Genomic DNA, 24394 nt, shown 5'->3' with positions numbered 1-24394 from the left:
CACTCCACCACTGAGCTTCACCCTCGGCCCCGAACAGTGCTTGTGAGTTAGTTTACTGATTATGACAGGGAAATAAGAAAGGAATTAAACCCAGATATTGGATGCTGCCCTCTCCAGGGTTTGACTAATGGGTTGATTTTCAACTTGAGTAAGCCTGTTTGACATCTTAATATTCCAAAAGAAACATTTGGGGGTTAGAAGGGGGAGAATAAGCCACGTAAGCAATCTAAGCATTTAAAGTTAGCAAGACGGTCACCGAATCATGTCAGAACTCCTTGCACTAGGGCAAAGGCCGGTGTCCTCCATTTTGTATGGTTCTCCTTTGTTCCTTTGAGATAGGCTTGGCTTGAAAACAAAAGGGACAAAGCTAAACAGGAAAGGCTGGAAGTCCAGGGGTGGAGTATGTGCTTAGTGTGAACAGCACCCTGGCTTTAATTCCCAATGTCAAAGAGTACAGCAAAGAATTACAAGAAACCAGGCACAGTGGCACACACTTGAAATCCCAACACTCAGAAAACCAAAGTCTGAGATGCAAAATGAACTAACTCCAGGCTAGCCTAAGCTGCAGAATGGGGCCCTGCCCCAAATAACAATTGTTTGTGTGCGCGCGCGTATATGAATGTATTCTCTCTCTCTCTCTCTCTCTCTCTCTGTGTGTGTGTGTGTGTGTGTGTGTGTGTGTGTGTGTAAGTGGAGGGGGAGTGTGTATGGTGGTCAGAGGACAATCTTTGTTTTGTTTTGTTGTTGTTGTTGTTGTTGTTTTGTTTTTTCGAGACAGGATTTCTCTGTGTAGCCTTGGCTGACCTGGAACTCACTCTGTAGACCAGGCTGGCCTCGAACTCAGAAATCCACCTGCCTCTGCCTTCCAAGTGCTGGGATTAAAGGTGTGCGCCACCACCGCTCGGCAGAGGGCAACTTTTGAGAGTTGCCTGTGCTGCGTCTTTCTCGTTCTTTCTGACAATTAGCTTCTGAGCCAGGTAGCCACATAGTCTAAGAGCTCTCCACCTTACTTTGCTGTTAGGATGTGGGAATTGCAGATCTCTTTATGCCTTGAGCTATCTCTCAAGTTTCCAGGCTCCAGATCCCATCTGCAGCTCCTTGGTACCAGGCTGGTATATCCAGGAGGCCCTCAGCTCCAGGATTAATGACTTTTTTCTTTTCAGCCAGCCTTATAATATCTGGCTACCATCTCAAAGGGATTACCTCTTATGAAAATGCCATCCCCTGGGACTTTCTTCCCTCAAGGTACTGGTGCTGAAAACACCACCACCACAACACAACAACAAACCAGCTGTTCACAGAATCTAGAATCCAAACTTCCAGCCTGTCTTGTGGGCTTTGCTTTTCAACACCCCCCCCCCCAAGCAGAAAGGAGCTTGCAATTGAATGCTAATGCCCAGAAAAGAGGTTAGCCTTTCAGTCCCTGCTGGTGGCCACTTGTCGACAACAATGAACAAGGGAACATTCTCTCCATCCACGCCTCATTTCTTGTGCCTCCTGGGTAAAGAGAAATTGAGCCCTAGCAGAGCTCTGAGCTCGGTTCACTGGCCAGGTTGATGTCAAGAGCCCCGCCCCTGCCTTTTTTTTCTTCTTCTTGCATTTGTTTGTTTGTTTATGTAGGTAGGTAGGTGAGTTGGTAGTTACACAAGTAACTACCTACCTACCTACCCAGGGCCCATCTGTGGAAGTCAGAGGACAACTTAGGTCTGTTCTCTCTTTCCACCTTGTGGGTTTCCAGAATCAAACTCAGGCATCAGACTCAGGAACAATCGCTTTGACCTGCTTGCTGAGCCTGAAGCTCTTTCCCCGAACTGAAAATGACTTACTGGTTTAACTGCTCAGACTTTCTCTCCTTGTCTGTAAAGCAGTTTCTCTCCAAAGGAACAATTCTGCCCAGGAGCAGACATTTAGCGACATTTGGAGATGTATTTAGTGTCACCGTAGTGGGAAGTATCCACTTATTACCAGTCACTGGCTCCACATCACACCAAAGATTCTGCTGCTACAATGGCCATGGTGTTGAAGCTCAGAACACTAGGACAAGCTCCATGCACAGTGCCCTTGTGGGACCATCTGACGGTCTTGTTTGTACTGATAGTGGCACTCTCCTCAGAAGGCTGTTGCTTGAGCAGGTGTGTGAGCACATCATTGACAGCGTGAAGGCTTGAATGGCATTATGCACTGCACTCAATTCCAAATCAAGTTAATGTGGACTCAGGCCCCAAGGCCACACAACTGATCATCCTGCACCACGGCCGTCATAGAAGCAGGGTAGAGCCAGGGAAGCTGCTCACTCGGAGTGTATGAATTCCATCTGAAACAAGACGTAAAACACACTAGTAAATTCAGGCAGTGATTTCACAAGCTACCCAGCCTGGGCCATTCCTTCTTGTTACATTTCCTTAAGACAGTGATTCAGTGGTTCATTTTTCCCCCTTCCGTTTTTTGTTTGCTCTGACAAAAGGTCTTATTTAGCCAAGGCTGTTCTTGAACTTCTGCCTCAGACTTCTGAGTTGTTGGGGTTACACATGTACAGCACCACACTCATCATTCAATTTTATCTTTAGCAAACTGAATTCTCACATATGTGTTTTCATTCCTGCCTCATCTATCCGTTTTTCTCCTTTTACCATAACTACTGCCAAGGGGTCTGCCAGGGACCTGTGAGTCCCACCCAACATTGCAGCAGTGTGACCAGTCCCTCCAGGACTTTGCTTTGCCCTCTGCCTAATCAGAGTAGTAACGCTTTCTACTTTGGGGGCTTGTTAACAGCATGCAAGGAGTGCACCAGTTGTGTGCTTCATGGACAGTGCAGTTGCATGCTGGGAAGACAGGCTCTGTCTTGAGAGAACTAAAGGAGAAATCACAGCTGACTTCTCTGGAGACATCTGTGTCAGTGCAGGCCATTCTCGGGATGAGAGTGTCAATAGCTCACACTCAGTCACCACCCAGAGATGATATAAAAGGGCCCTGTTCTGCTAGGATTGACATCATCTGAGTGAAATATAAAACTCCGTCCATTCAATAGGTCTCAAAGTAAGACTGGCCTAGATCCCCACCCCCACCCCCTTCTCACTCCAGAGACTCTCATCTGATGAGGAGCTTAACAGCTCACCCTGCTCTCTGGTTGGAAAACTTGTTTCCTGGTGTGTCAGGTTTTCTGGGCCATGGCAACTCCCAGTTGCTTGGGACAGCCTCTCTTTTGATCATGCTCTATCAGTATAAATCAGCAGTTCTCAACCTGGGGGGGCGGGGTGTCAAACAAGGGTCAGCCCTTTCACAGGGGTCACGTAAGACCATCAGAGAACACAGATATTTGTATTACAATTCATAACAGTAGTGAAATCACAGTTATGAAATGGCAACAAAAAATAATTTTATGGCTGGGGGGTCATCACAACATGAGGTATTAAGGGTTCACAGCTTTAGGGGGGGTGAGAACGACTGGTGTAAGTAAATGTTTATGAATGTGTGTTGGCATCTAGGTTCAAGTCATTCACTAGGAAGACTTGTGCAGGTGTCGTGAAACTCAGTGGAGGTCAAAGGATAACCTTGGGTATCTGTCCTCGCCTTCTACTTGGTTCCGAAGCAGGGTCTCATTTCAGTCACTACTTCATATGCCAGGCTCACTGGCCAGCAAGTTGCCAGGGATTCTTCTGTCTCCACAGTCCGTGTCTCCGTAGAAACCCTCGGATCACTGATGTGTGTTCTATTGCATCCAGCTTTACATCTGGGATCTGGGGATCCTTATTCATGCCTTCAGACTTGCATGAGTTTCTCAGAAGCATGGTACTCCCAGCCCTCACTCAGAAGATTTTTGGAGACCCTGTTTTTAGATAGAAGCCCTAGGGGAGAAGTAAGGGACGACACAGTCAGGGTCTCCCATCCTGTGGAACTTAAGATCTAGTGGTAGAAGACAGGCAGACAGATATAGCTGAGTGAGAATCTGTAGGTCTTAGGGTCACAGAACAGCATGATAAAGTAGAGGAGGCTCCACAGTGGATAAAGCAGGGAAGGCATCCTGAGAAGGTGACAGACATCTGATCTTAGATCTGAAAGACATGAAGGGACCTGAGGATGGACTGAATGGGGGGGGAGCAGAGCATTCCAGCCAGAGAGAACAGCACATGTGACACCCCAGGATAGGACCAAGGTTTGATATGAAGGAAGAAAAGGAGTCCAGTGTGAATGTGCTGAGTTAGAGGTGAGACCTGAGACACAAAAAGCACAAGGGATGAGCCTGGGTTAGCATCTCTTCTTGTCACTGTGGATGAAATAACTGACAAACGCGACTGAAGGCAGGAAGTGTTGATTTTTGGCTCACAAATCAATCTGCCATAGCCAGAAGTCAGAGCCATGGCAGACAGAGCTTGAGGCTGCTGGTCACATCATATCCATAGTCTGAAATAAATGGGGGGTAGGGAGAGGAAGACTCGTGCTTAGCTTGCTTTCTTCTTATTCAGTCCAGGACCTAAGCCCATGGGACGGTGCCACCAACATTCAAGACTCGTCTCCCAACCTCAGTTAACTCATCTAGGCTCCCTCACAGGCATGCCTAGAAGATTGTGAAGTAAAGCCTGTTGACAATATTAACCATCGTAGATCTGTTCTCAGCAGAAGCAAAGTTATTTTCTGGGTGTGTTGTATGCAAAGAGATTGGACATCTCTAAGTTTCAAAGCAGAGACGCCCAGTCCACATTTAGAAGGTTTTAGTCCCTCAGCCATGTCCTCACAGCAATAGGACCACTGCCCAGCTGAGTGAGAAACTATACCCAGGAACCATGGGCCTGGTCAAAGAGCTGACTTTGCCCTCATCCACATAGCAATTTTGACTTTGCCTGGGTCATACCACCCAAAACCCCGAGAAGCCATCTTTATGAAGCAAGGTCTCTTGTGCTGAGTCTCAGGAAAAGCCAGTGGGGATCCAGAAGAAGGAGGGGAAATAAGAAGCTTGCTACTTCCTTATCAAGTGTTTCCATGTTCCAAACATCAGCTAAAACAAAACCATCGCATTTGCTCTTTTTCCGTTGCTGTTTCCTGTCACTTTTTAGTCTGACCCCAGATATTCTGAGTAGGTCCCTGCTGCCCCGTGTGGGGCCTTCAGTTCCTTACCACCCGACACTCTCTTCACATCTCTTAGGTCAGGTAAAAAGGCTGGTGCTGGAGCCAGGCAGTGAGTGTTCCCTCCTAAACCAGTCTGTCACCATGTGCTGCCACATCTGGGTGCTGGCAGTGGAAGTCAAGCTGTAGCAGATTCTCACTTCCCCATAGACCTTCCACTACATGACCACTGACCCACTGGACAAAGTATTTTCACTGGCTACCAACACTTGAAGGCTGAGGACCTGCTCTTACCAGCTGGGAAGCAAACGCAGTCTGAGGTGGGAGTTCTAACCCAGCGTGCACCATTCTAACCTCCAGATACCTGGAGTTGGGTGAGGAAGAGGTGGGAGAAGGTGACTCATCTGAGCAGGCGCTGCCCAGAGGTCTCCAAAGAGATCACGTTTGAATACATGCATTGTGGGATTTTATTTGAGAAGTTGTCAATATTAGCTATCATTGACCATTGACTGCTAGAGGTAAATTCTGAAGCTATTCCCATTGTCTCTGTGAGGTTCAAAAGTGATTCTAGATTTAGACATCTAATTAAGGAATTCTACGGACATGTTTCCTAAACACAGCCCTGGATGAAATTAGAAAATCAAGTATTTTTGAGTCATGCTTTAAAATAAATGAGACATGCCTGGCTCGGGAGTTTTCTTTGTGTGTGTGTGTGTGTGTAATTTTATTATGTATATAATATATTATTTATATATTTATATATTATATACAGTATTATATAATACATTTATTATTATAAATATGTATATATTAACTGGTTTGTTAAGATAACATTTATTTTAATTAGATTTTTTTTTAAAAGCTGAGTAACTTTAAATACCTCAATTATGCTCTGACTCAGGAGACAGAGTTCAGAGTCTCATTCCCAGGTCTAGGTTTAGTGACTTGTGTGGCTTTGGGTGAATCTGACCATCCCCCCTTCCGCCCCCATCTCAAACATCAATAGATGCTCTCCCTATTCTATTTATAAAGTCCATAGTTCTAAGTGCTCCCCGAGGACGTATGCTTATCTGGAAATGATGAGGTCCCATACCTGCTTCATGGTACCGTTTTCCTATTTCTGCCTGTTCGTGTGATCCGTTCGGATTGGCCTTCACGGGAAGGCTTTCCCAGGCTGGTCGGTGTGTGCTGGATTCCGGACTATGTGCATTGCTGTGTGATTAAGAGCCAGGGATTCTCAGCTGAGCTCTTGTTCCATTGTTGGTGAATCTTGTGGTCAAAGGGGTTTGCCTTCACTTTCTCTCATGATGCTGGATGGTGGAGAGTACTTGCCTCAGGGACATCACAGGGTTGACTGTGTGGTACTGCCTGCATAACAGAGGGTGCCTGGGAGCCATGCTGTTGGAATTGCTACTAAAGTGTCCTGGCTATGCAGACCGAAGGCATGCAGGAACCCATGGCCCCTTCTCTTCCTTTGTTTACTTCCTTCTCTTCCTTATTCTGTCAACTCTGCACAATTTCTCTGTCATGTGCCTTTTAACTGGCTTGCTAATTTAGCCTACAGTTCTGCTTCTCTGGAATGAATGTGTATGGATTATAGAAAAGTTTACCTGTTAACCAGTTTTCAAAGAAACAGAGCACGTCCTAGCTTCAACTATCAACTTGACACAACCTAGAATCATCTGTGAGAACTGTCTTTATCAGGTTGGTTTGTGGGCATGTCTTTGAGGGATTGCCTGGAGGATTCATTGCTGTAGAAGAACCCAGCCCATCGTGGTCCCTGTGGCCCATGCCTTTGGACAGAGCATCATGGTAGTGGAAGGCTGGGCTGGAGAATTTATTCACCTCGTTGCATCTGGGGGCAGAGCAAAGGGCACATACAGGAAGTGGACCAGACAAGACACAGCCTCTGAGGATACTCAACTAGTGACCTCCTTCCTCCAAGCTGGCTGCCTCCTGCCTTTTTAGCACCTCTCAGTAATACCATCACATGAATTCACCAAAGGATTATTCCATTTGTTGGGGAAGAGTCCTTGTGACCGAAAACAGCCTCACAGACTTATCCAGAAGTGTATATCACTAACAGACATTTACTAATCTATCTGAATTAATGATCCAGGAGAATCCATGTGAGCAATTTTCCTGTGCTCAGCAGAACCTTCATCCATACTTCTGTACCCACCCATTCTGGTACCACGTAACTTTACTGGTTCAAGGTTTGCTCACTCCTCTGACAGGTCATATACTTGGGTGAACCAGAAATCATCATCCATATTCAACAATGGATCTATTCTGCCCTGTGCTGCCACATACTACTATGGAGGAAATCAAACCCTGTGTTCCCAAATCTTCTCCTTGTCAAAGAAGCTCTCCCTTGAAATGTGAATTTTATGGCCTCTCTTTGTTTCTGTTGTCAACTACAGTCTATTCATGAGTGTTGTTTTGATGAACCTCTCACTGTTCAGCCTCCAAGTGACAAGGGCAGGCCCCTCTGTTCCTACTGTCAATCAAGTCATCCCTATGGCATATACTTGGAAGCACCATCCTGCAGGGGAAGGGATTCAGGGAATATTAAACAGGATGCTCGGAGCATTGGCAAATACTACTGTGTGCTCTCCCCCTGCCCTCCTCCTCTGACTCTCATCATCTCTTACCAAACCATCCAGGGAAGTGTCTGCTAATCTTCTTTCCCCCCATCAATCTCTCTGAGGGCTATTTGCCCTCCAGGGCACATCCAAGATGGTGTGGGCCCATCATGTTGAACTCAGGCCTTTGGAAACTATTTGTTTTGGTTAATTACAGAAGCCTGTGGTGTATGGACTGGAGAGCAGGCTTACTTGATAAAGGACATGCCTAGAAAGTATGAGGACCTGAGTTGAGACTCCCTAGAACCTCTGGAAAGAGCTGGACACAGAAGTCTGCTCCCATAATTTTAGTGATGGTAAGATGGGAGGCAGAAACGGGCAGATCCTTCCAAGATGCACCACCTTACCCATCCCCCACACAGCCTGTGTGTTTTATCTGAAGAATCGAATTCAATGGAAGTCAGCTTAACAGAGAACAGAAGCAGATCATTCTGAGACGCTCAGGAGTCTTGTGGAATGCAAAGACATGAATTCACACAGACCAGGAGAAGCATGAAAACTGGAATGACATTGGAGACAGACAGTGATTCTGAGGTTTCCCCTTTGGCTCACCGGATTTCTTGGGTCTCCTTCAGCCACCTGTCCTCTGCCTTGTTCGTGTAGAATTTTCTCTGCACACAGCAGTCACCCCGAGGCAGCCAAGGTTCCAGACCCAATTGTAGATGTCCTGGACTGAAGTTCCAATTGCCCCAGTTTGGGACAGGTGGCCATTTCTAGTTCAGGTTATGTGCTGTTGCACAGTTTATCACAACAAAATGATAGTCACTGTTTAATAGTCTAGAGTAATCCAGGTCTTGGAAGGTGGGGACAGAAAGATCAGCTTGAAGTTATCCTTGGCTACATGCTACATAGGAACCTGAAGCCAACCTGCACTACAGGAAGCCCTGACTCATTAATAATAATAATAATAATAATAATAATAATAATAATATACACACCCATGTATATATGTCTAATGTAATATATACATATATTAGATATATATACAATATAGATTTTTATTATATATAGTAGGTATATATACCATATAATATATTATATAGTAATATATTAATATATTATAATATACTAATATATATTAATATATACTATATATTATATATAATTATGTGTTAAGAAAAAAATGTCAATTGGTTGGAGGAGAGATCAAAACAAATTGGCACATAGCAAACAGATCTTTTTGTTTTGCTTTTGTTTGTTTGAGACATACATAGTCTCTACTATACTCTTACATAGACATACATTGTCCTGGCTGTCCTAGAACTCAATATGTAGACCAGGCTGGCTGCAAACTCACAGAGATCTGCCTGCCTCCTCAGTGCTGGGATTAAAGGTATATGCCAGTGGATATATATTTAAGAGAGAGAAATAAATGTATTTGGATTATAAGGCAACCTAATAACTTGAAATATTGTATGAGCTATTTTGTATAATATTGTATATATATAGTATAATGTAATATACATATATTAGATATATACACAATATATAATTTATTATATATTATATATAATATTGTATATACTATATATACATATTATATATTATATATTAATTTATTATATATTATATATAATATGTATATACTATATATACATATTATATATTATATATAATATTGTATATACTATATATATACATAGTATATATAAATGTAAAATATTGTATAAGGTATTTTTCTGAATGGACTTACACTGTGCATGTGCGTGCGTACATGCGTGTGTGTTTTCAACTTTCTGTAGGACACATATATAGTTAGTTCTTATGGGTTCAAAAATTAAAACAATTTAAACCAACACATTTCTTTACAACTCCCTCCACTGTGAAGAATTACAGTGGTGGTTTTTTTGGTCTCCTCTGTTTTTATTTGTTATTGGGATTCTATTTTATTGTGTTAAGTTATATTTTTAGTTTAATGTGATTTGGTTTTTTTGATACAAGATCTCAAATTCACTATGTAGCCAAGGTTGGACTTGAACTCCTGGCAATCCTCCTGCTTCAGCCTCCTGAGTACTGTTGATATTACAAGCATTCACCACTAGGCCTGTGACTGGGGCCTTGCACTTGTAATCAAAGTAGCTATGCCCAATCACCTTTTCACATTTTTAATTGGTCTTTTACTTTCCTGGGAAATTTTGAATAAATTATCCTAAAGTTTGAATGTCAGTTTCCTAACCTATAAAATGGGGACGTTGTTCTGGTGTTGCTGTTTGCAGACCTTTGCAGGAGAGATGGTTGAAAGGATCCCAGGCTGGTATCAAATTCCTATGGAGTCAAGGAGAACCTTGCACTTCTGATTCTCCTGCTACTCTCTTCCTGGTGCTGAGATCACAAGCATGTACCACCATACCAGTGTGTGTGGCACTGTGAGCAGGCCCAGGGTGGTATGCATGTTAGGCAAGCCCTCTCACCTCTGAGCTGCAGCTCCAGCCCTTTCGGGAAAACTGTAATGAGACTTTATACTTAATACACTTGACCAGCTCAACAACCGGAACTAACATCCCTGTTCACTGAGCCACCCTGGGGTTGTATTTGACCTTCTCATTGTTTAGTTAGGAATGTGAACTAAGCAATGTTTGTCCGCTCACCTCTTATCACCAGTTCTGTGGTTTCTGTCGGCCGTGTGTCTATAACCCCATGATCTGACCTGCTAAGCTAGTCCATAGATGTAAAAAACAGAGGTCAATCAAAACTGGAAAGGCAGAATTTTTTTTACATTGAAAACAGGTTACTTATTCCTACCTTGAGCCTCTCTTGCCTCAGCTATTGAGTATGGACAACAATAGGAATCACAGAATGTACCATTACAGCTCAGAGATAATGTATATAAACCACCTTAGGACAATACACGTATACAGCTAGTGGCCAGTAATGGTCTCTATCATGTTTTTGAGATAGGGTCTCACTATGTTGCTTAGGCTGGTCTCAAATGCCTGCACTCTAGTGGTCCATAGCCAGGTGAACTGCAAGCATGTGCCAACCAACACGAGTTTCTTTATCTATTCATTTATCTATTCATTTTTAAGTAAGTGCTCGGTAGCCCAGATGATTGGCCTTGAATTCCCTTTATAGCCCGGATGGATCTTGACTTTCTGATCCTCCTGCCTCCACTTCCCAAGCACTGGGATTACAGGTGCACACCACCACCTCCAACTCAATTTGTTTTTCAAACTGGTGTTACAAATGTCTGAGTTTTTGCACAATGCCCGAAGGGAGAAGAATGTTGTCCAAGCTTTTCAAATGTGACGCAATAATCTCAACATGCGTGACCAAAAATAGACAGAGCAATTGAGATGTTGCTCATCTCAGTGCTGGAGACTGCCTGGGTATTTCTCAGAACGAGACTCATACCGTCGTATAGCAATACACGGTCCCATGCCACAAAACGTGTAAGAAAAATAAAACCCTAGAGAGAATTCTTCCAAAAATAACCAGAGTGAAACGCACAGGAGGCGAAGCCATGAGAACAGCTTCGTCACACTTGGACTGAAGTTTATCTAGGTGTGCATGCACAAACACACATACACACTTAGGCATAACGTGGATGGATGGTTTCACACACACACACAGTGCGCACTTCATTTGGGTAAGTGTTTAATGTAACAGTAGTAAAGAAAGACATTTAGTATAAAAGTGTAAGCTAGGGCCTAGGGATGTTGCTCATTGCTAGAACATTTGCCTAACATATGTGAGACTCTGAGTTCAGTCTCAGCACTGCAGAGGGGAAAAGGAAAGACAAACTGGGAACAGTGGCTTACATCTGTAATCCCACTGACCAGCTATTATGTTTGGGGCCAGGCGAGGCTGTATAGCAAGGCCATGTCTGAAAAAGAAGAAAATACCTGTAAATGTACATGTCAGAAGTGAATGTGAAGGTGGCATTCAGGGTGCCCCTTGAATGGACAGGGTGGTGACAGCTATAGACAGGATGGTTTGGAGGGTGAGTTTATCAAGAGAAGGGTCGTCACTTTACAGCCAGCACTTCCCAGCGCTCCGATTTTCAATGTGAAAAAAATAAATTGCATATTGAAAATTGATATGTCAAACTGTCAGCTGTACACCTTAACTGCTAACTATAAATGGTGATCTATTTATTAAAATAATAAATAGGGGACAAAGAGTTCAAAAGCTGAGGCCTCTGCATTTGAACTTCAGTCTCTTGTTTCTCTCCTTGTGTTGTGTAAGTGCCGAATTTACCAGAGTGCAGCTGTGATGGAAGGTGTTTGTGTCTGAAACTCAAGGAAGCGTATGCTTGTTTCTGGGAGACCTGCTTCTCTCCACACGATCTGTGCCCTCTGTGAGCTTGGCCTACTGTGTGGGCATTGGTTTTGCTGTTGCCGCCATTTTCTTCCTATTACATTAGGTAGTCTTTGCTTTACATCTTGTCTTATTTTAAACTCGTATGAATGTCCCCAGGCATACCCAAGCTTTTGACCGTGATAGCATTGTCATCTGCAAAGTTCACGTTCAAAAACTGTACAGTCGCATTATTAAAAAACAAACAAAAACAAGACAACCCTCATGTTGTCTTAAGTAAGTGTGATTTTGTGTAGGGCCACTATCATAGCTGACCTTGCCCTCATGAGGCCTGCAGACTGCAGTTTATAGTAAGTTTTGCAAGTCTATAGTAAATCTGCTTTTGGGAATCCCACTGATAAACTCACTGAAGCACACCGCATAGATAGATAGGTAGATAGATAGATAGATAGATAGATAGATAGATAGATAGAGTGAGTCTGCAGATTTCTGGCAGACCAGACCTGATCCATCTCTTGATTTGTTTTTTGTCCCCACAGATGACAGAAGGCAGGCACTGCCAGGTTCACCTGCTGGATGACAGGAGACTGGAGCTACTGGTTCAGGTAGGTATTGGATACTCTCAGGTAGTCCTTAGAGTGTGATGGCCTGTGTCCAGGCTGCTCACCTAACGTGCCTGGAACTCAGTGTTTTAGAGTGGCTGAGGGAAAGGAGGTGGCTCTGAGGTCAGTTATTGTAGCTTAGGCTTCCTGACAAAATCCTGATTAAGTCAAGCTATGTGAGTGGAAGCTCTTTGTAAAACATGTGACACTACTTGAGTTTTTATCTATTTTACTTGTTGGTGATTTCCTTTCTATTTGCCCAACACACTGGACCAAAAGTCTTTTTAAAAAAAATGGTTGAGATATTCTATTATACTCATAGCTTGGTACCCAGCCTAGTTATCATCAGAGAGGCTTGCTCTGGAAGCTAAGGGGGAGCAGATGCAGAGACCCACAGCTCCAAACATTAGCCAGAGCTCAGAGGACCATGTGGGAAAATAGAAAAAGGATTATAGGAGCCTATCCAAAGTGGTCTAGAACACCAGGAGAACACAGCCCACAGAATCAACTAAGGAGGGCTGGGCAGGGCTCACAGAGACTGAAGCAGCAATCATAGAGCCCACACAGGTCTAAGCTAGGTCCCCTACATACATGCTGTGGTTGTTCAGCTTGGGGTGTTTGTGGGACTCATAACAACAGAAGAGAGGGTGTCTCTGACTCTCTTGCCTGCTCTTGTGACATTGTTCCTCTCACTGGGTTGCCTTACCCAGCCTTGATATGAGGACTTAGACCTAGTCTTGTTATACCTTGCTTGGTTATACCACTGCTCTTTCTGAGGAGCAGTGGATCTGAGGAAGAGGAGAAGTGGGCCGGGAGACTGAGAGGATTGGAGGGAGGGGAGCCTGAGTTGGGGATATACTGTATGAGAGAAGAATAAAAAAATTGTTCAAATCCTGTGGACAGGCTACACATGTGGCTAGCCAAGGCACTTCTTCAAGACCAAGCCAATTTACTTCCCTTTATGACTTGTCTCTCACACACTGCACCCAAGGTGCAATTAAAATTAGTAGGACAGGAGCTAGAGAGACGGATCCATGGACCAGAGTGCTTGTTGCTCTTGTAGAAGATCCAGGTTCCATTCCCAGCATCCACATGATGGGTGACAGCCATCCATAATTCTAGTTCTGACCCAAGCACACAGTGTACAAACATACATGCAGGAAAAAAAACACTCACATATAATGTAACATGAATGTCTTGAAGTGAAGCAGAGGAATAGCACAGTAGTTTTGCCAACTTTTAATCTAGATTTCTTCCTGCTCCTTTCTCTCCTACCCCAGCTTTCTTTCCATCCCTGCCTCTCATCTCTTATTGGCTTTCTCTTCCCTTTCTTCCTGGCTTTCTTGCCTTGCCTTTCTCCTCTCATTTTGTCCCCTCCAACTGCAGACAGACGTCCATACTTCAGACAGTCATCATGAGGTGTGAGGCTCAGGCTTGAGAAGGGAACCACTCAGGCTGCTGTCCAGTGGCACCCGTTTTCCCTAGACCCTGCAAAGCCAGCATCAGTCAACAGCTGGACATTCTGGCAGATTCCAAACCACACTTCCTCCCCCACGCCCATGCTACCCCCAAAGCTCACAGATAGTTTTTTTCTTTAGGTGGGTGCTCCAAACTTGAGGCTTGAAGAAGGGTAGTTTAAAAAAAAATCACACAAGGAAGCAAAAGCCACTTTTGATGATTTAGGGTGGACGAGGATGCTAGCAGAGGGAGAGATGGGAGAGCAAACCGGTGCTAATCAGATTTGTGTTCTGACAGCCCAAGCTTTTATCAAGAGAGCTGCTGGACCTTGTGGCATCACATTTCAACCTGAAAGAGAAGGAGTACTTTGGAATAACGTTTATAGATGACACGTGAGTGTTTGGGTTTTTCATGTCTTCACCTTCTGCCTGGACTATGCACTTGCTGATTCTTGTGGTTAGCAACAAAGGAGAAAGTATTTGTATCCATCTAGTTATGAGTTTCTCAGTATGAAAAATGCTTCCCTACAAATGTCATAAAGGAAGAAGAAAAGGAGCACAGAGCATTTTTAAAGTGTGTGGCCAGGTGTGGTGGCAAATGCCGGTCATCTCAGCACTCAGGAAGTAGAGGCAGGATGAGGGATGCAAGTTCTAGGTCGTACTGGTCTACATAATGAACTCTGGGCAGCCAGGGCTGGGAGGCTGGATAATGAAACAAACAAACAAACAAACAAACCTCAAAATGTATTTAGAAATGTGTGTTAATGAGTTTGTCGTGTATGTTACATGTCATTTTGAATGAGTGGTAATGTTCCCCAAGCCACTTCGTATGTCAGTGATGGAAACACATAAGCCATTATTTATGAGTATCATGAAGCTAATTTAATGTTTTGGAATTCACGGTTAGACAGTTTAAAACCCAGTTTGTGACTAACCTTCACTTACATAGTTGAATATTGAATTAATTTTTACCTACAATCCAAATCTCCTTCATGTTGCCTTGGAGGTTTTTTTTTTGTTTGTTTGGTTGGTTTTGTTTATTTCCCATTTATCTTCATTCTTTACATTAACATTTTTTTACATTAACGTTGGTGTGTGTGTCCATGTCTGTTTTATATCAACCTAATTTGTCTGTATTATATGTGGTCTGATATGTTATGAGAGGAATCCTTCCCCTTTCTGAAGATACTTTCCGCAGAATCCCTTAAATACTAACGTCCAAGAACATGTGTTCCAGACACAACACATGCTGGCCAACCACAGCGTTCTTTGCATAACTTTCTCTATTTGAGCGGTTTTCCAGTTGTCCCATGAAACCAGGTGGAAAATAACCTCAGGATGGAGTTAATTTGTTTTTAACACCTTGTACCCTGTAATGCTTCCTAGCCCAGGGCCTCCAGGAAATCTAAACAAAACTGTCAACTCTGCTAACCCCAGACGTAAAGATGTACAAACCCCAGAAAAACTTAGATCCTGCCTCAGAATGTTTACTGAAGATGATTCACCTAAAGCAGGGGGGAAACTCAGTGAGCATTGGCCTCTTACTCAGGCACGGATTATATGTTCACCCAGTAGCTGGTGGAGAGGCACTTGATTGTCTGCCCTCTGCTGGATAAAATAGGAAATGCATGTCAGGTTTTTTTCCCACAAGTCTCTTCCAGAAAGCCTCACGTAGTTCACAAATGTCAGTGAGTGATTAAACATAATACACATGTAGGTAAGATGCATGTGTGAATGAAAGCATATAAGATATGCCACAAACTGAAATTGTCATGAACGATATCATTTAGGAGACCATATCAAGCTGACGCTAAAAGTCTGAAGACTAGAATAATGCATTTGTTTAATGAACGTCTCCTGAGCATCTACAAGCTACCAGGTAGTGTTCTAGATCCCAGGGAGTCAGCTGTGAGCAACATATGTTAAGATCTCTGCTCTCAAGAGTTACTATTGCAATGCCGTGAGCTACGTTAACAAAGAGATGATAAGAAAATACCAGAAACTCTAAATGCACTGAGACCATGTGAGACGCCATATGAAGGAAAGCTAATGGGGAGAGTTTTAGACAGAGTGGGCCAGGATGATATCTGGAAGACAGCGTGCATCGAACACCAAGAACTGGCTCTACAGACGAGAGCCAAGTTGTCCAAAGATGGAGCCCAGTTTGACTTTGTGTTTTGTTTTAATATGATGTTTGTTGGTTTGAGACAGGACCTCAAGTCTTCCAGGCTGGCCTTGAACTCCTGACCCTCCTGCCTTCCCCCAGTCCTGAGTTTATACATATGTGCCACCATGCTTGACTTAGTTTCTGTTTTAAGGGATGTAGGAAAAGCCACTGTGGCTAATGTGCAGAGAGCAGGAAAGAAAGAGCCAAGATTTGGCTAAGAATGAGACGGGAAATACCACAGAGTCCTGAAGCCGTGTGATCTGACAGCAGTATTTGCCATCTCTGACACTCAGGTTTCACACCTATAACCTATGCATAACAATAGTCCTCACACAGCAAATGCCATATGGGAGACTGTTGTGGTAATTATTATTCTAGGGACTTGCTACATCCCCTGTTGCTTTTAAGTATCTATTAGGAGTCTCTACCCCACATCAGATCATTTAGTTCCCAAATACAAATCACAGAGAGACCTTTAGATTTATAATAAGCTTTGGGGCACTAAAGCTGAACAGACAGCAACCTTCAATGCTATTTTGTCTGTTTTCCTGTCAATAACCCAGAGATGTCACTTGCCATGTTCTGTTTGGGCCAATCTTGCCCCATCAGGCCAACCATTGTGGGCATACATTCACCATCCATATTACCCCATGGCGACCTCTTCCTTCTTCTCCTCACTCTCCTGGTCATGGTTCCTCCTGAGATCCCAAGCCCAAGAACCTCACTCCTCACCCTCTTTTCTGCCCAGCCCAGGCTGTAGGCATTTTATTAGCCAATCCAGGATTACTTGAAGGGGAGGGGGGAGCAAGGTTTACATAGTATCATTTGAGGAATATGAGGATCTCCTCAGTGGGGGACACAGATCTTGGGGGACAGTATTTAGCATTTGAATACATAGCAGCTACAGACCAACCCCCTAGAGGAGCCCCATAATCAAGTGTTGCATTCTGTCCTTCAGGCCTATTTAGTAGAGTTCAGAGCACAGGCACAGATGTAAGAGAGGCTTTGCCCAGCACTGGAGTGATCTCACAGAATTATCTCTAGAACTGGGCAAGACACACAAAGTCCACAGAAAAGAAAGGAGGTGGCAGTCTAGGCAAACATCACTTGAAACAAATGTACACTGTGCTCATGCACTAGCCTGGGAGTGGATTAAGACGTGAGGGAAGGACGAGATCACAGGTGAACCCCTCCAGCACAGAGATGGCAATGCACCTGTGGCCACTGAAGGACTGTCAGTCCGTGAAGGGAGAACAGGATTTAGAACTACAGTGTCAGCGCTGGAAAGAAGGGGCCAGACCATGTGGTGAGCAAAAGCCCTAAGCCCTGTGCTTTGTCTAGACATTCGAACTTGCTTCACAAAGAAGAGGGAAAGGTCTGGGGATGATGCTGCATGCCTGTAATCCTAGCACCTGGAAGGTGAAAAACAGCCTCGCCAGTCTGTAACCCTAGCACTGCATAAGGAGGCGGAAGGAGGATTGCTGGGGCTTGCTGAGTTTCAGCCTAACTTCAGATTCAATAACAACCCTGCCACACAGGAGCAAGGCCAAGACTTGTAAATAAAGCAAGACGCCCACTGCTCTCTTCTGGTCTCTGCATACATGTGTACGGATACACCACAAACACGTACATATCACATACATACTAAAAAGAGAGGTGGCACAGTATAAATGACTTCCTTTGAGGACTTGGGCCACCATCTTCCTTGTCTACCCTGGGATTTGTGGGCTCCTTTCTGATATACTCTTCTTGAACCACTGAAAGTCAAACCTTACATTTCTTGTGTGCCAAGACTCCCTACAGGTAACAGCAACACGTAATATCAGAATTACAACCAGTGGGGAAGGTGTCTCCTGGCTCTGCCTGGTTTATTTTCAAGTGTGAGTTGGTCACGGAAGGTCTTGTCTATTTCCACCTTTCCGGGGAACAAGCCTGGAAACGTTTTTATGTCTAAGGGTGTCTCCTCGGAAAGTCTTGGTCACAAGCCTAGTTCTTTGTCTGGTAAATATTTTTGGAAGGTTCCCCCCTCCCAGCACTCCCTTTCTGTCCTCCCCTGTGAAACCAACAAGTCGGATCCCTCCCTTTCAGGGCACTCACTGACTGAGTTGCATTTTCCATCCTCCGTGCCACATCAGCCTTGAGACCGTGGTAAACTGCACAGAGGAAGACAGAGCTGCAGGGGACTGTGTCAATGACTGTCTCTACCCCAGCTCAGGGAGCCAGAAGAGAAATGGGGAGGTACACCACAATTATCTAAGGAAGGCAGCAAAGCCGACCTAGTAAAGCGGGTCCCTGGCAGATGCGGTGGAATTCCTAAGCCTGCACTTGCTTAGGCTTCGCAGCTCTGTGTGCAGGGCCGTCTTCGACCGCTAGAGGGCAGCCTCGGCCCTCCTTCCCCACAAGGGGCCCTTCATCCATTTTGGAAAAACTTTGCTGAGTGACTTTTGTTGATGGAATAACATATAAGCTTTGCGACATAGTAGCTTTGGAGCTCTCTTCCTGGTAGACATGGGGCTTCTACTGTATAGAATCAGGACCAAAGAGAAAACGTGGCTTATGGCTATAAGTGCTTGTCTTTGTCTGGTTGGTTGGTTGGTTGGTTGGTTTAGTTTGTTTGTTTGTTTGTTTTAAGTTAATTAGATTTCATACTTATTGATGAAAACACTTTAAAACAGCAAGATAAGAACATTAAATGAATCTTATTACATCTTTTTATTTAGGTATAGGTGATGTTCTGTTTATTCCACAGAGCTTTCATTCAGTTGAAAGGACTGTAAAATAGACTTGAAAAAACTATATATATATATATATATATATATATATATATATATATATATATATATCATTATATCATTATATCATTATATATATCATGCCTATAATCTCAGCCCTTCAGGAACTGAGACAGGAGGATCACGAGATTGAGGCTGGCCTGAACTACATATAGAATCCAAGGAGGAGTCTTCATAACAGAAGGAGGCCAGTCTCAATTATAAACGGCAGAATCTGGGTTCTAGGCCAGCAATAGAGCTCTTGCCTAGCACACACAAACATTCAACTCCCAGCAGAAAGGAAAAATATATATCTCTAATATATACTTTTACGATTTAAAAATATTTCTATTATATATACGTGTCTCCTTGGAGCACTTATCTTGATTAAGGACAGCCGCTTGTGTTATCTCCCCACTGTGACTGTAGTTTTGTCCAAAGAGGTAACCAGTACCCACAACTTGTTCTATATCTGTCCGGAATTCTATATTAAACTTCTCCATGTTTAACTACAGCTTGCCCCTGCTTCCGTGTCCAACCCAATTGCAATGTACTGTGTGTGGTGTGCACTTGTCTCCTTCATTCTTACACGGGGTTCTATGCAGGTTCATAGAAAACATGTTACACATCTTAAATCATGTCACATTCGTGTAAGGAAAGAATAAAGGACATGCCCACCCGTGATGGTGTGTCACACCCTCTCGAGGATGAGGCAGGAGGATTGACATTCAAGGCCATCCTGGTGTCACAGTGAGATCCTCTTTCAATCGCTCCCAAAGAAAAGAATAGAATGAGGAAGAGGGAGGAAGAGGGAAGGGAGAAGGGGAAGAATTCAAAGATAGTCTAATCTGCCAGACTTAAACCATGCCATGTATTTAAACACTAATCCTTAACAGCTTTGAAACTGAAGTGTCCTTAAGTATCGTATTAAACATGACAAAGTATAATGCAAGAATCCTTAAACTTCCACCTTTTGCTTTTGTTTTGTTTCATTTTTTTTTCTTACACACAATATCACTGATTCTAAGAAATTTTCCCAAAGTTCCACCAAGAAAATCTCGGGACAGTTCCCAGCAGCTGTATCTTGTAATTTCATAAACAGATACACAGAGACTGAGCCCAGTGTTATATAAGGTAAGAAATCCTCTGGTGTCATTTATCCTATATTGAGAGCTCTGGGTTAAAATTCCCAGGCCTGACATTTTTCTTGCATATTTACTAAAAAAGATAACATTAATAAATAAAGACTTCCAACTTGGTCTATGTATGTGATAGGGTGTTGTAAAGAAACCACTGGAATGGCTGCTCCATGGTATGGTTAGGAGTAAGGGTTTTACCATGAATAAGAAAGAGGAAAAATCCAGAAGCATCAGAAGTCCAGAGCAGAGAAAAAAAAAGTAGACTGGACAGGTCTATGAGACATGTCTGCACAGGGTTGTCTACGAGAGAAAGCTAGTGAGTGGCAGAGATCAGGGGTAGCAGACAATCATGTGGGCCATGAAGGCAAGTAGCTGTGAGGACTGGAGGGCCAGGAGGCTAGCCTAGACCTTTAATTGTCTAACAGGGACTTATGAGTGGGGACTGAGGGACTTGGGTGCCAGCCTTGGCTTTGATGTGCGACTAAGGGTACATCAATGAAGAGCCAGGTCCTTTCTACCAGAAGGCAGGGACATGACTCCTTTGTGAGGCCAGGGAGGGAGGGGGGCTTGTTTTACAAATGTCCAAGTAACACTGACTTTTGTCTGACCTGACCACCAGAAGAAGTCTTTTTCTAGTCCAGCCTGAGATCATTTCTAAACACATGGGCTGCCTGAGACCTAAGAGTTGACAAAAAGTACTTGCTCAATAAAGAGTAGCTGTTATCATCTTTTAAAAAGAGAGAGACTTATTTATTTTTTATGTATATGAGTACACTGTAGCTATCTTCAGCCACACCAGAAGAGGGCATCAGATCTCATTACAGATGGTTGTGAGCCACCATGTGGTTGCTGAGAATTGAACTCAGAACCTCTGGAAGAGCAGTCAGTGCTCCTAACCACTGAGCCATCTCTCCAGCCCCAGCTGTTATCATTTCTACTGTTATGATTTGAATCTAATTTTCCTATCTGCTCTGTTTCTAATTTAAAAAAAAAAAAACTATTATGTGTAAACATATTTGCCTCCATGTCTGTATGTGTACCATGTGTATGGAGTGCCCATGGAGAACAGAAAGCATCGGAACCCCCAGATGATAGGTTATGAGCCACCATGTAGGTACGACGAACGGAACTCTAGGTCCTGTGCAAGAGCAGCCAGTGTTTCTGCTGAACCCTCTCGCCAGCCCCCTTTTCTATCTATCTACTTACATTGAATGACAGCTCGGAATTTCCTGAGTTTGCCCTTTAATTATTTATTCAAGGACCAAAATAGGCTGGAAAATGTTTTCTAGCTTATAGCAGACTTGGCTGGAATTGGACATCCCCTTCCCACCAGCAGAAATGTGTTCTGAAACTGGATTTAGTATAAGCACATTCAAACAGGCTCTAAGATGGATAGGCCGGTCGAACACCGTTGGAAATCGTGTAAACAATCCACCGAGCATCGAGCCATAAAGGTCAAGGTCTTGAGAGAACTGTTTATACCTGTGATCCGATGAGGCTCAGGAGTAAATAAATATTTAAACATCTGTAAGTCACGTGTCCACAGAAACAGCTCCAGAAGAGTGCCAACCTGTGCATACATCGAAAACCGCACTGCTGTATTTGAGTCCCCTTTGTTTGATGACACTGGAATCTTCCTCCTTCTTGACTAAAATGTGTCACGTTTGACCTTTTATATATGTGTAAAGATTAATTTAGCGTTGTTCAGTGTCTTAACCTCCCAAAGCATTATCCATCTCTTACTTATTCTCTCAGTTTTTATAAATATGTGCATGCAATATATATATAGATTTCCATGGGTTAAAAAAAAATGGGCAAGCTGGACCTGGTAGAGCAAACTGGCCTATAGCAAGCAAGACTTTGTTTCCATAAACAAAGGGCAGTCTGGGTAACATATTGTACTTACTGTTATGGTTTTCATTAGAATTGTAAGTGTTTATTCATTTATTTTATTGGATATGAGGTCTCCCTGAGCAGGACTAGCTGGTTCAGACTTGTATAGATCATGATAACTTCAAACTCACAGAGATCCACTTGCTTCTGCCCTCCGGCCCCTTGCTAGAAGGATTAAAGGCATGCATCTCACCAGGCCCAGGGAATCTTGCCTTTCTTTTTTTTTTTTTTTTAAATTTAAGGTTTGTAGCTAAAAAATTGTTACAGGCAACTTTGTAAGCTTGTTTTATGACCGCATTGCCTTTCTCTGTATAGATTTAGATAATTATTTTAACAATATCTTATAAGTACATGGATTATTTCCAGACATCTGGCTATCAAAATTTTTATATATGGGTCTTTTTTTTTTTTTTTTTTTTTTTTTTTAACGTGCAGGTTCCTCTTGACAAGCTTCTCTAGTCAGAAATGCTGGTTCATAAGTCGAGAGGTTCAATAGGTGTGACAGAGATTGCTGGAGCGGCCTCACAGCCTGTTGCATTCTCTGTATTCCTGGTGTCAGAGTGTGAGAGTTTCCTAGCAGCTGTGCCAGCACCGTGTGTTGCTCAACTTTCTGTGTCATCGTCTGCCTTTGCTTTGTTCTCACAGGGGTCAGGAGAACTGGCTGCAGCTAGACCACAGAGTTCTGGAGCATGATTTGCCTAAGAAGCCCGGCCCAGCCATTCTGCACTTCGCTGTCAGGTATACATGCGTGGGTGCATCCAGCAACCACCTCCTCCTTTGTTTATTTTTATTTGTCAAGATTTCTAGAAATCAGAGATAGTGAATTAAAAGAGAAAAAAAAAAAAAAAAAAAAAAAAAACCCATGAGAACATTACCATGAGAAAGAGATTGCCTACTGTCTTGGTCTAGGTTTCCATAGAGACTATGTAGAGTTGTTTTCTTTGAGGATAAAGGAGAGAAGCATCTTGCTTTATTCCTCAAAGAGTTACAGTAAATGCAAGGCTGAGGAACCTGAGAGATGTATTTTAATGTTAAGCCTGGGATCTCTCTTTCTCTCTTTTTTTTCTTAAATCAATAAGCTATTAAGTATTCTTCAAATCTGAAATCTGGCAAACATTTGCTATTCTACTTTATGTTGGGAATAATGTGGGCTAAAGATGTCAGAGCAACTAAGTTTTATACAATTCCATGGCTTAATTGAAATCGAAGCTACAACACAAAACAACTGCACAGAGAAAGAATTATCCCAACAGCTCAGAGATCTGAATTGTTTCCTACAGAGATGGACAAGGATAACTCTCATGACCCTTGCCAGGTTCTGTGAGCTCTGTTTGGGAAAGTCTCTTAACAAGGTCCTGAGACCCATGCATTTAACTAAATCAGAGATTTTCTCAGAGCTGCCCCCCCCCCACCCCGGGAAAGTATTTTAGCATTAATTATTACCAACCTAAGAGAAGTGGAGTGTTTAAAGACTAACCAACCCTCGTGACCTCTCCATAGCTTAAGATACAAGACATTGCCAATGGAGACCACAATTCCTTCTGTTGTAGCCCTGCCCCCACTTTGAACCTCATGGATAGCACTACAACAACTTTGTATTGCCGGTAGATTGTTCATAAATCAAATATATTTTCGTAGAGCTGATTCAGATGAGTCCACTGGGAAAGGCGCCTGGCTGCCTGAATTTGATCCCTGGCTCACTAGTAATCCCAGCCCCAGTGAAGTCAAACCAGGTGGATCCCTGAGGCTTACTGGCCAGCCAGCATAGACTGCTTAGTGAGACTCCTTGGTAGTGAGTGACTCTGAGTGCAGGGATAGGGGATATTACACACACACACACACACAGACACACACACACACACACACAGACACACACACACACACACTGGACAGCGGTGAAAGAAGAAAACAAACTCCAACAGTTGTCCTCCCTCCTCCACAGGCATGTGCACCCATGTGCACCCAGAATAAATAAGTGTAAAATCATTTTAAACTAACTCAACATGAAGCATAGTCAAAGATCATGTGGAATTTTAATGAAGACACATCTCATTGTATACTATGATGTTGGAAACCCCACCCCACCTCCTCCACTCCCTCCTTTCTCCTCCTCTTTTCTCTCTTCCTCCCTTCTTTTCCTATTATGCCTCTTCTCCCCCTTCTTACCCTCTTCCTTCCTATACTGTTCAGGCAAAGTAAGTCATGATGAAATTTTACAGATATCATTGTTTCCATTATTATTAATGCCCAAGAAGGAGGGCACACGGAGTGACTTATATAGGTCTAAATCACAGCTGGAGAGGTATCCAAGGATCCTAAGGAAAACCTGGAGTTTACTAAAAGGATGCAATGTAAGATGAATGTGTCCAGAAGCAAGTGAAAGGAGGCCCCACCAGAAGCAA

At 43.3% G+C, this 24394-nt stretch overlaps 1 protein-coding gene across 4 annotated transcripts in view; it reads left to right on the top strand.

Annotated features, from left to right (window-relative positions):
- The window catches only part of Frmd4b (FERM domain containing 4B), a 326911-nt gene that overhangs the window by 184122 nt on the left and 118395 nt on the right, over positions 1 to 24394 (top strand). For 3 of the 4 annotated variants that reach the window (XM_034511455.2, XM_034511453.2, XM_076940161.1), the window contains 3 exons: positions 12503 to 12568; positions 14321 to 14415; positions 22638 to 22730. In XM_034511455.2, the coding sequence (XP_034367346.1) occupies positions 12503 to 12568; positions 14321 to 14415; positions 22638 to 22730 (254 nt within the window). Of the gene's footprint in view, positions 1 to 5342; positions 5382 to 12502; positions 12569 to 14320; positions 14416 to 22637; positions 22731 to 24394 lie in introns of those variants that run through there. The other variant, XM_076940162.1, reaches the window with a different exon arrangement.

Source organism: Arvicanthis niloticus, chromosome 9 (genome assembly GCF_011762505.2).
Source record: "Arvicanthis niloticus isolate mArvNil1 chromosome 9, mArvNil1.pat.X, whole genome shotgun sequence".
NCBI classification, from domain to species: Eukaryota; Metazoa; Chordata; class Mammalia; order Rodentia; family Muridae; genus Arvicanthis; species Arvicanthis niloticus.
Note: the sequence above shows the minus strand (reverse complement) of the source record. Positions and strands in the feature narration are given on the sequence as shown.